The sequence below is a fragment of the Pipistrellus kuhlii genome, unplaced genomic scaffold (assembly GCF_014108245.1).
Source record: "Pipistrellus kuhlii isolate mPipKuh1 unplaced genomic scaffold, mPipKuh1.p scaffold_m20_p_25, whole genome shotgun sequence".
Classification (NCBI taxonomy): Eukaryota; Metazoa; Chordata; class Mammalia; order Chiroptera; family Vespertilionidae; genus Pipistrellus; species Pipistrellus kuhlii.
Genome location: NW_023425524.1, coordinates 6,460,338 through 6,472,344, shown reverse-complemented (window position 1 = coordinate 6,472,344; position 12,007 = coordinate 6,460,338). Strand labels below are relative to the sequence as shown.

At 39.7% G+C, this 12,007-nt stretch overlaps 1 protein-coding gene across 1 annotated transcript; it reads right to left on the bottom strand.

Annotated features, from left to right (window-relative positions):
* Nucleotides 1–1,212: 1,212 nt before the first annotated feature.
* RGS21 (regulator of G protein signaling 21) lies at nt 1,213–11,579 on the bottom strand. The gene is made up of 4 exons (XM_036453679.1): nt 11,569–11,579; nt 10,521–10,597; nt 7,431–7,597; nt 1,213–1,416 (listed from the first exon to the last, which is right to left on the bottom strand). Exons 1-4 carry the CDS (start codon nt 11,577–11,579, stop codon nt 1,213–1,215), a joined length of 459 nt encoding a protein of 152 aa, XP_036309572.1.
* Between the last annotated feature and the right edge of the window lie 428 nt (nt 11,580–12,007).

The window sequence follows — 12,007 nt, the reverse complement described above, 5'->3', positions numbered from 1 at the left end:
TCCCATTTGCATGTATTTAAATGTTTATTTTTGATGACGAAGGGGAGACAAAATTTTGTCTATCAAATGAATTGCTGTGGAAACATAAAAATGTCATGTTGTTTTTTCCTTCATTTTTTAATGTTCAAATAATCTGCAAAATAGAGACATCAACAAAGATAAATAAATCTGTGCAAAAAACATGGAAAGACAGAAGATCTGTTGAATCCCTATAGCTTCTCATATTGACAGGAAATCAGTCACACTTATCATAGGACATTTATATACAGAAAGAAACCATTTGGGAACTTCTCCAAGTAAATGCAATTTATGATTTCTTTGATTTTTATCAACAAGTTCCAGCACTGAATGAGTGAATGGACACTTAACTCCATACTTACTTGAGTGTGCCATGTTGCAATAATTTGTTTTTTATGGAACCATTGTTGCTATGCAGTCCATCATGTGAAGACTTATCCATGCTTCTTATTTCTTCTCTTTTCCTTATATTCTTACTAATCTAAGAAAATCAATCTTCCCCACCCTCAAGGCCTTTCCGTACATGCCTAGGTGATTCCGTTGAATTAAACCAAATGGTATATTTTGACAAAGTTTGATCAGTGGTATTGTTGGTGGTGGTGTGTGTGTTGTGTGTGTGTATGTGTGTTACTAAATTTTTAAAAAAATTGCTCTGGGAGTCATAGCAGTTTAGGTAACCACCACATTATTATTTAGCAGATCCTGATAAAAAAGAAATAGTTGAATACACTCAAGGTGTTTGATTCAGATTTGTGTTTTATAGACGTGAGGTTTTTTTTTTTTAAATAATGCAAAGAGTATTTTAAATCATATTTATGATGCTAAACAGCCTTCCACTCAGCAACATGAAGATATATAGTGTCTTGAATTTATAATGCTGTAAGACTATCCACTCATGTTTAAGAGCGTTTTATATCTCTACAAACTCCCTTTGAACTCTCCCAGTAGAAAAATTTTAAGTATCCGATAAGAGGAATACATTCTAAACAAATGACTGAGAATTTCAGGCTTCATCATTAAAGCGTTATTTTTTCCATCGGAATAAAACATATTTCCTAAACCCTAAAAAACTTACATGGTGCTTGTACCTGGAAACCATTTTTGCCTTGAAGTTGTAGTGATTGCATTGATCTGTTCAATCAGTTGTTTCCCCCCCTAATTATAACCTGCTTATTAGTGTGTCCTTCATCTTCCCTACAAGAAAGGGAGCCATTTTTTATTGTTTCCAACCTGGTTGCTATCAACCAGTTTCTTGTAAATCTCCGACTTTAGAAACCGCGGGAACGAATCCTTGGCCATGAGGCTGTAGATTAGCTTCTGAGCCTCATCAAAACACTTGACAGTGGGCTCTGCAATGTTCTTAGTGATGAGGTCCCTGGTACTGAAGTCGATGTTAATCTGGGGAAATAAGGTTGCGCATCATGAGATTAGCTTAATCAAAAAATACACCGTTTAGACAGATGGCAGACACACGTGCTATTTGAGTTTGTTTTTTCTTTTCCTAAACACAAAGAGAACCTGATGCAAACCGGCAGAAAGGTCATGAGCTCATTTTCAGATGCAAACACACGCTGGGTGCATTGTTTCTGGGTTGGGAGGCTTGGCGTTGACAGAGAGCACAGCTGAAGCCTTACTTTGAGATTATATAAAAAAATGGCAAAGCGAAAAGGCAACCAAAATATTTTATGATTTTTAATTGCTTTTCCCCACCCATCCTTTATTCTCTCCCCCCACCCAGTGTTTTGACCTTAATACCTAAAATGTACCTTCCAGAGGTGGACAAAAACTAGGATTTACTAGGATGGCTTCCACTAACTCATTCCTATTACTTTTCATTCTATATTCATTCTATATTTGGTTCCAATGAACCAAATCATACACCCCTTCTACACCAACCCCATGCCATCCACAGGTCCCCCCTCCCCTTTTATGGCCTCTCCAAGGACTTTGTGTTACTTAGAGGATATTTGCCTTTTCTGCAGCATCTCTCCCAATGCCTTGCACAGGATAAGGACTGGATAAATATATGTTGTATAAATAAACTGGGAAAATGTTTCTACATTTGTTCAAAATCATGTTTACATTTTGAAAAAAACCAGTTCATTTTAGTGTAGTACTGATCATAAATATTATATATGGAAATAATTAATCTTGCACTTCTGGCTTATCCGTTTCATTCTCTGGCCCACTTGCTTTTCTACCAAGGGCCTGCCTACTGGTCTTAGGAAGATGGGTCTTAGCAACTCAGCTTAATCTCAGGGGCCAAATATCACACCCTCATGTTGGCTTAAATGTCACTATTTTTCTCCAAGTTGTTCAAGCTTGAAACGTGGGCATTATATTTTTGACACCTCTTTTATTTCTCTTCCCTCCTATCATATAAATATACAACATTTATACATTACATGCATATGCAGGGTGTCCCCCAAAACATGTATACACACTTTTAACAGCTGATAGCACGATTGATGTTTCTTTCTTTTCAAATATAATCCATTGGGATTAATAATGTCAGCCAGTAGGTATACATTTTTTCGGGGACACCCTGTATATTTTCCCTCATTCATCTTTTCCTTTGTCATTTCCCAATGCTCATTTTTTCATCCTCACTGCTATCTGTCTAGCTTCGTTGTTGTTTTAAAAATCCCGAATCTATTCCCAAACCAAGGAACTTGCCTCTTACTTGGTACTTCTTCTCATAATGTCTTTCCCTTCTGAATACTCTGAGATGGCATTACTACATCACTTTCACCAGAATGTCATTTCCATAGGATAAGTATTCAGCTGAAAACCTATTTTTTTATGACATAAAATTTACACTTCGTACCCTGGCTCTTGGATTTCCCCACACCTGAATTCCAGTATGCTATCCCCGAATGGTCTACTTGTCCTGGTGGGAGCTCTGAAGCTGGTCTAATTTCCCAGAGCAAATCTGACACCTAAAGCTCTCATTTATGCATTTCAATCATCTTGCTTAAATAGATTTGGGTACAAAGGCATTTGTGAGTGTTAAGTATTCAATCCGATTATCAGAGGAAAAGGATTTCTTAATTCTCTGGCGTCTCCAAGTTCTGCTCCAAGTCTTTCTGGAGGTGTTTTTTTGTTTTGTTTTGTTTTTGTTTTGCTTTTTTTTTTTTTTTTTTTTTTCCCTGGTGGCTCTGTCTTCTCTTATGGCTTCCATGTGGTATAATAGCTTGGTGTGGATAAAAGGAAGAAAAATTAGGAGATCATGCCAGAAGTTCATGTGGGCAGTGATGGTGATCTAGGCTGAGCAATGTCACAGGAAATGAAGGGAAACGCATAGATTTCAAAGGGATCTAAAAAGTAAATGGATGGAATTTGCGATTACATAGTTATGATCTGGGACAAGGAACACAAATCTTTAAGAGTGACCCGCTTTTAGAAAGATTCTGAATAATGAGATGACAGAAGTTCTGATGGATTGGATATGGGGTATGAACAGAAGAGAAAAATCAGGGATGACTACCAGGTATTTTGCTAGAGTAATGAGAAAAATGCTACTGCTTCTGACTGAGATAGAGAGACTCAGGTGGAAGAAAGTTTGAGTAGGAAATCAGGACTCAGATGTGAATGTGTTAACACTGAGATGCCCCTGACAGCCATGGCCTGGGAGAGATCCCGAGAGAGCTACTGCCAGCAGAGAATGAACAAGGAACACCTCCCTCATCATACTGGGTGTTGGTTAGGAGTGGAAATGGCATAAGGAATCGTTAAACAGCACAGGGCAGAGAGGAGGAAATGAAATGCCAGAAGCCAGTTGGAGACAGTAATCAACTACAAGAGGGATCAATTTTGCAAAATGCTCTGGAGAAGTCCATTTAAGTGAAATTCGAGGATAGGCTACCAAAAGCGCTCTATTTTCCTTCACTTCTCTGAAATCTCAGTATCAGGAAAAAAGTGAAAACATTAGTCCCAATATGTACATTTTCACTCAGAAATTCCTTCAATAGAATCACTCCTGGAAAGCATATCTGTGGACTTCACCTCTAACTTTTCACTCATTTCAAATATAGTTTTTGATTGGATTCTACCAGGAGATACATTTCTATCTCAGACAGTCAGACACCAGTGGTGCTGAACTTGGAATAAAGCAACAATGGGGGGAATTACCCAGGAGTGACCTTCAGAGAGGAATGCTTTCCATCTGTACCATCTTGAGGAACTGCTGAGTCATTGAAAGTTACCCAGAAGCTTAGATTTTGCCAAGCATCTCAAACTAGTAGGTTTGGACCTTTTATCAACTGATGAAATTAACAGTTCCTTTAACATTATTTATTGATACAAGTAAGTCGCTTGCATTTTGTTTGCATGGGTACTCTTCAGTTTCAAGGACTCTGAGCGGTATGATATTTTAATTCCTTACTTTTCTAAAGGTCACAGATTATCTTAGAAATCTGAAACCACTTCACTGCCAACCTCAGAAAACCAGATGAGGGGTTGTGATTCTTACCGGATGGCAGCCTCAATGTCATCACAACCATTTAGAGGCTTCTAAATCCTGTCTGTTTTGAAAAGGCTGCAATACATCTGACATCAGAATGCTGTCCCTGGTGGCTTTTGAAAAACTACAATAATCCTATCTAATAAAGGGGGAATATGCTAATTGGTGCTCATGCCATTGCAAAAATGTCAGTGCCCACAGCCAATAAAGAGGGAATATGCTAATTGACTGCTCTGCCTTCAAAGATGGAGGCATTCACAGCCAATAAGGAGGGAATATGCTAATTGACCGCCATACCCTCAAAGATGGTGGCACCCACAGCCACAAGATGGCAGTACCCAGTACCCTCACTCCTGTGGCAGCAGCAGAGGTGTGATGGGTTGTCACTTTCCCCTGATCGCTGGGTCACCTCACACCACTGAGGGTTCTGGGACTGTGAGAGAGAGCAGGCCAGGTTGAGGAACCCCCCTCCAGTGCATGAATTTTCATGCAGCAGGCCTCTAGGAAAGGTATAATATACTTATTAGATGGGGTAGCCAAATGACTTTCCAGGTGACCCTCCAGATGAAGCTGGGGACACACCCCTTGCATGAATTTCATGCACCAAGCCTCTAGTTTTATTGTAAAGATCCGGGATATTTTCCGTGCTCTTGTGATCCATGCCCAAGTCCCCTTTTCTACGCCAGCAGTTTTAAATTCTCTGGGCTGTCAGCACATTATTTTTCTGCAGGAAGAGTACATTTCACAGTGTCCCCTTTTGGCTTTCCTCTGACCCTGTACTGAGCTTGATATATTTTCACGTGATTTGAATAAAAGGTTGTCAGTGGTGCCCTTGCATTCAAATGAGGTAGCCTTCCTCATTCAGGCTGTACGTGTATCAGGAGATTCGTTATGCAAAGGTGTGTGCCTGTGTATGTAAAAGGCCCCCCTAACATGGGGCAGGCGGCCTGTTAGGGAGCCCTCCCTCACAGCAGCGCTTAAAAAAATCCCTCTTCAAATCAAAGCCGCCTATAATCTTGCTTTGGGTGACATCATTCTATGTAATCGCCACTCACTCCTCTAGTCTTCCTTCATTTTGGCATCATTAAAGGCTAACACACTTCCTGAGTGATAGTCTCAAGGGTGATGGTTAAGGTTGAGAGTGGAAGGCTTTCTAACATCTGGAAGAATTCTATCCATGATTGGTTTTAGAGACAGAAATAAATGATGCACAACACTAACACCTTCACTAGGGCAAGAGACACGAAAGAAACCATCATATATCCAATCATAATGGTGAACACCACAATGTATATGGACAGCTAAAAATCCTAACACAACCACTGTCAGCTAGATAGAACCATAAAGAAGAAGAAGAAAAAAAATCTGGCTTTCAACCCAATATCACTATAAATAGGATATCTTTAGAGTTGATTTCAAGGTTTTTAGGGGGATGATGCATTAATCAACGTGATGAATCTTATATATTTTACTTTTTTTTTTTAGAATTGTTTATTGAATCTTTACATGGTGACTGGAAAATGAATGTTGAAATAGATCCAGAAGAGGTGAATTTCTTCCTACAAATTCACCTCTTTTTCCTCCTATAAATTCTTTTTTTGTCTTCCTACAAATTCTTTTTCTTTTTCTCCCGCTTCAGTGGTTCATATTTCTGGAATGTCCTACTGGGCCAATATGTGCTGTTGTAATTAAGTTCCATGTAAAACTTGAACTACGGCAAGTTTATGCCCTAGATTTTGTGAAAGTGTTTGCGTTTCATCTATTGTGTCTTTTGTCCCCATAAGTAAACAATCCTTTTTAAACCACGAGTCCCAATTTTGGATCAGAACATATGGTAACTGTCGCTTAGAAGGATGTGGGTATTGCCCCTCTGGGAAGATGACTTGGACTGGGTAGTTAATGTAACTTCCTGTTTGCTACGTAGCCATCAAAATATATTCAGTGAGGAATCAAAGCAGTTTTAAAACAGAAGTTGCTTAAACTTGAAAGTTAAACACTAGAGGGGTGTTTAACTTTAAATCGAGATGATCATGATTTTAGTACTAGAAATTAAATCAAATAAAAATGGGATGTTAGCATACAACACTTTGGGGGGCTATTATCAAAGTCATTCCAGATTTCTCTCTAAGGCCCTCCCCTATTTTTCGGACCCTAAAATGGTACAGGTGGGTCCTGATCACTTGCGACAGTGTCTCCCACCTTTGGCTCATTTTTACCATCCAAGAAATACAGGTCAGAAAACCCTTCTTTTTCGGAAAGGAAGACATGTTTATCTGCCATAGTGGGGACCTCCAAAACATGAGACAGAAAGAACTTATACTGTTGGTCAAGACTTGTTTCTTTTCCTACACATTTTTTCCTTTTTCTAATAAAAATATATTTTTACTGATTTCAGAGAGGAAGGGAGAGAGAGATAGAAACATCAATGATGAGAAAGAATCATTGATCGGCTGCCTCCTGCATCCCCCTGTGGGGATCAAACCTGCAACCTGGGCATGTGTGTGCCCTGACCTGGAATTGAACCCGTGATCTCCTGATTCAACAATGGAGCCACACGGACCAGGCCCATATGCTATTTTTAATTAAAAAAAAATTTTTTTTTTCAAAATTCTATTCCACATTGACTTCCCTGATTTTGAAAAGGAAAGACAAGACGAACTCGAAATCCAAGAGGGATTTCTGTAGAGTTAACTCCAGAGCTGTTTAATCTGAGAGAGCAGGTACTATTTCCCCAGAGCCCCAGTGCTGTGCTAAGGAGACAGACACGGGGCTGAGAAATACTTGTCTCGTCAGTGAAGGAGGGAGGGTCATATCTACCAGAGTTTACGGACACTTTCTATTTGGATACTTAGCGGCAATTTGATTTCCCGTTAGCTGGCATCAGTGCCTTTTAATTGCAAGCAGATTTGCTGGGAGATGCATATTCATGAAGCTGGGATCTCTCACTCACCTCTTTGGGGGCATCAGCCTCAATGAATTCAGAATAAATCATCTTGGCCTTGGAAGCAATTTTTTCGGCACTTTCCGTTTTCTTGAAGTCTTCACAAGCAAGCCAGAACTCAACGTTTTCTTCACTAAATTCTGATTTCAGAAATGTTCGAAAAGCCTCTAGACCAGCTATAAGATACGTAAGAAAAATTTTGGATGCCATATAAGCCAGTAACATGCCCCAAATAAGTATATGATACAGGGCGAGCATTCATGGAGTCTTCAGTGGCAAACATTTATCATTCCTCTAAATATGACAGTTATATGTTTAAGCTTTTCACTTAAAAAACCTTACTTGGATCAGTCATCATAAATATAAAATATTGTATCTGTAGTTCTACAATTAGCTCCATTAACCAAGAAAACCTGTACTTTTTCTCTCTAAATCCAAGGAGTCCAGGAATTATATTTAGGGGAAAGTCTTAAAGCCAGTTACTTCATAGAAAAACCCAGGAACTGTGCTTTTTAGACCCATTGCACTGAGCTCAGACCAAGTTAATGATGTTTCTAATTTAAAGCCAGAATTTATTTAAAAAATTATCTTCATTTATTTCAGAGAGGAAGGGAGAGGAAGAGAGAGAAGTCGATGATGAGAAAGAATCATCAATCAGCTGCCTCTTGCACACCCCGAATGGGGATGTGCCTGCAACCTGGGCATGTGCCCTGACCGGAAATCAAACCGTGAGCTCCTGGCACATCAGTCCATGCTCAACCACTGAGCCACACCGGCCAGGCATAGAGTAAGAATTTCTTGGCTGTTCTGAGTTTTTGGAAAAACACAGTTTGATGCTGGGAGATTACATCATGTTGGTTTGGCTTATTGTAGCGAAGGAGAAGGAGCTGGCATTCATTAGTTTGGGGTGAATATATTGGCCAACTCTAATCCCTAACCAAAAAGGTAACTGGAAAGATATTTGATGTGAATGCATCTCCCTTTAATAGGTGGAGTAAAATAGCTTAATATTTTTTAAATTAAATTTTTGCAATAGAGTTGAAATAAAAAGTCACTGCAAAAGGTTATCGGGTGCCAATTAAAATTCTCTGTAGAAATATTGGAGACTATGGATGCCGTTAATATGTGAGCACTATAAAAAGTTCAGTGACCTGCATGCTTCCTGAGTTTAAAAATACACCCATGAAGCTCTGAGCACACAAATTCAGGTTCTAAAAATCCTCTTAGTAGCCCTTAGAGAAAATTTACTAGGAATTTGGTCCAAACAATGTGGATTTGAGGGTTCTACACAGAATTTATGACAAAATGTATTATATATTGAAGATAAAATATGCTCTTAAGAATACTGAAAGAGTAGTGTAGGTTCATGAAGGCACATAAATATTTCTCCCAATGAAGATGAAGATGATCTAAATACAACCTAGAGAGACAGGTGGTTAGAGATCAATAAGCAATCCTTGTGTTCTCCCACCCTGAGATTTCAGTGAAGGAGCATTCTGGACTAACAACTGTTGTCATTCAGGGATACAATGGAACAGGATACACAACCCAAACCGAAGCTAGTGATCGCTGTCATGGACACACTATTTATTGAACTATTTTTTTCCTATTCTATACATACAATTTCGATGTTGAAAAGATGTCTAGTGAATTTGGAATAATATGCTGCATACAATTAAAATCCAATTATCTGAGGGCACGCTCTGAAGGGTGGAATGGCCGTTGGTTAGATCCAGCAGGGGCTGGTGAAAGAAAGAATTCAGTCATCCTTGGAGAAACCTATCTAACGCCTATGCCCAGTGCAGGGGAGGCATCTCCTCAGGTCAACAAAACAGTTAGGTAATCTGGTGAGCCCTCTTATTGCTGAGAGCATTGAAGGCATGCGAGCTCTTTCTCTGGGGGTATAAAATAGAGAACCAAACAGCTGTTCAGATGAATCTGTGGGCATGAATTATACACCCCAGGAGATGTGCCTACTCAAGCATCTGCTCTGGTCTCAGAGGCTCACGCCTGTGTTCTGTGGGACAGCCCCCCCCCCCCCTCCACTCCGAGCTGCAGTCACCTCAGGCTGAGAAACTTCCTCCTCTGAGCTAATGCAGCCTGTCCCACTGGGTATCCGTTTAAGGAAAAGGGAAAACAAATGGTGCCATTCAAAACTTACAGAAATGCAATTCTGTGTTCTTGAGGTGTTCCCTCTTTGGCCTTAGCTGGATTATAGGATGAAGGTGAATTATTTTATGTCTGTGCTTTAAGAATGAGTTATTTAAGAGTGATAACATTAGAAGGCAGTTTCATCTAATTCAGTATAACTCTATATATGAATGACAGCTATGGAGAATTTGTTCAGCTTCGTCATGTGTTAGACTTTTCTAATATTCTGATACTTGATGGTTTTAAAATGGGAATGCCGTTTGATTAGTTCAAACAATATAATATTTTAAGATTTCTCCATATATGTCTCTGTAGTGACATTTCCCCCTCATTTGAGATAGAATTGCTACAGAACAGAATGATTTATCACAGAAGCTCCAGCAACTTTCATCAGTGACTATATTGTGTCATCTGGGATATTTTATTTATAATTGTCCAAGATTACCTTATTGAGCCATCCTATCTAATATAAATACACATTAACACGTGTACATTAGTATACACACACACATTTAAATATGGTTTTGTATTTCCTAAAAACAAGAGAAGCTCAGTTGAAATAAATACTTTGTAAACTTAACGTTGGCCTACAGGACACGAAAAACAAGCGATTTATTACCTAAGTTCGCAATTTTTCAATAGTTTGTGTTTCTTTCAACTTGTAAGGAAAATAGTCATTCTATACATCACATGATAATGAGTCTAAGGACATGACAAGGTTCCTCACTTGCTTTCTGATTTAGTGTTTGGAGTTTCTGTAACTGTGTTTTACTTCTGGCCCAACCCAATTCCACTTTGACTCTGGAACCTGCATAATTTATGTGACTGTGGGGAAACTTATACTTTGAATATAGATCAAAGTCACACTGACATGTCTATCACTTTCAGGATTTTACAGTTTACTTTTACGCGTTTGTACGTTCAGACCTAGTCTGAGTTGGTTCTCACCTTGGTTGGTTAAAAGAGTGTCCATGTTTTCACACCACGCCGCTGCCTCTGTCGTTGGTGACCTGTGGAAACAACATCTACCCTTGACAATAGCATTGTGATCTTTTTCTTCTGCAACCTATGGTCATATCTGAGTTACGAGTGCTTGTTGAATCACATCACTTAAAGGAACACTGCACCATGGGTCCGACTGCGAAAGATCAACCAGAATCACCCAAGGTGGGGCAAGCGTAGGTTTGCATTTATGAGTGCACTGAGCAGAGTTTATTCTTGTATAATTGCAATGCATAATCAGAATAACTGTGTATTGGTGTGTGTGTGTATGTGTGAGATTTGCCGTGAACATCCACCGTGGGGCTGGAGCCAGAATCACACTCAGTGTTTCATGGGGTTTTGGCTGATTTCCTTTCTGCTTTCTTCATTAAGCAAGCACCATCAAGGCCAGCAGTCCCCACATTCTGTGTCCAGAGAAGAGCCAGGCCAGATGGGAACTGCGTGAGAGCTACCAGTTACCCCGCTAATCGCGCCAGCCAGAACCAGTTGTATTGCATTAAAAACCGTGGCATCCAACGACTTAGCTGTTCACAGTCAATTAGCTGTGCACTGGAGGACGGGAAATTCAAGCCAGGAGCCCGTGTGCTTGGGGAAGTGACAGCTGCCTCCTTAGCCAGCATTTCAGAGCCATCTTCAAATTAGTAAGTAAATGTTGCGACAATGAATAACCTACGCGAGGATCATACATATATCTTTTGTCTCTAACTCAGACATTTAATTCGTTTGCAAAGCTTCACCTACAGGAAGCTCAGTGGTTTCCCTCCCTTCTATGACCTTTCTTTTATATCTGAGCAAGGATAAGAATGAACCTGAGTTGAGTTGTTGACATGTCTTAGGAATGGGCAAGAAATCAGTAGAGAAAAGAGAGAAAAAAATAAATCAGAAAGAAAGGCAACAATTAGCATATTTGTCATAAATGAAGGGAACAAGACACGATTCAAGTGTTTCATCTGCACATCTCCGGAGACAGAAATAGCTTTAAAGGGTAACTCACTTCATGGGCATCTTCCGTCGCTCTGTCTCACTGTCACGCGTGATGCCACGTTTCGCTTCCTGATGGATCTGGAGGCTGAAGGCGGTAGGACAGCGGGGACATCACCGTTACTATGCAGATATGTGTCCCCTGGCCACCATTAGCATCCTTTAAATCACAGTAGCCTCGGGTTTTCATTTAGTTGTTAACTTTCCTCTGGCCAAAACACTTAAACTCCTAAGTAACAAATGACTCTCTGAATCAAGGCGACATCGCTTCCAGTCTGTGGCTTCGCTGAAATAAATTCCATGTGAGAGTTTGGTTCCTAATGCTCATGGACATCCATTTGCAAGACAACTGTTGTTCGCGTGAGGTTAATTCAACTCAGAAAAGAAAAGGATAAAGCTTAATATTTACCCCCACGTCTCTCAGCTGTCAAAGATTATTTTGTTTTTCTTGG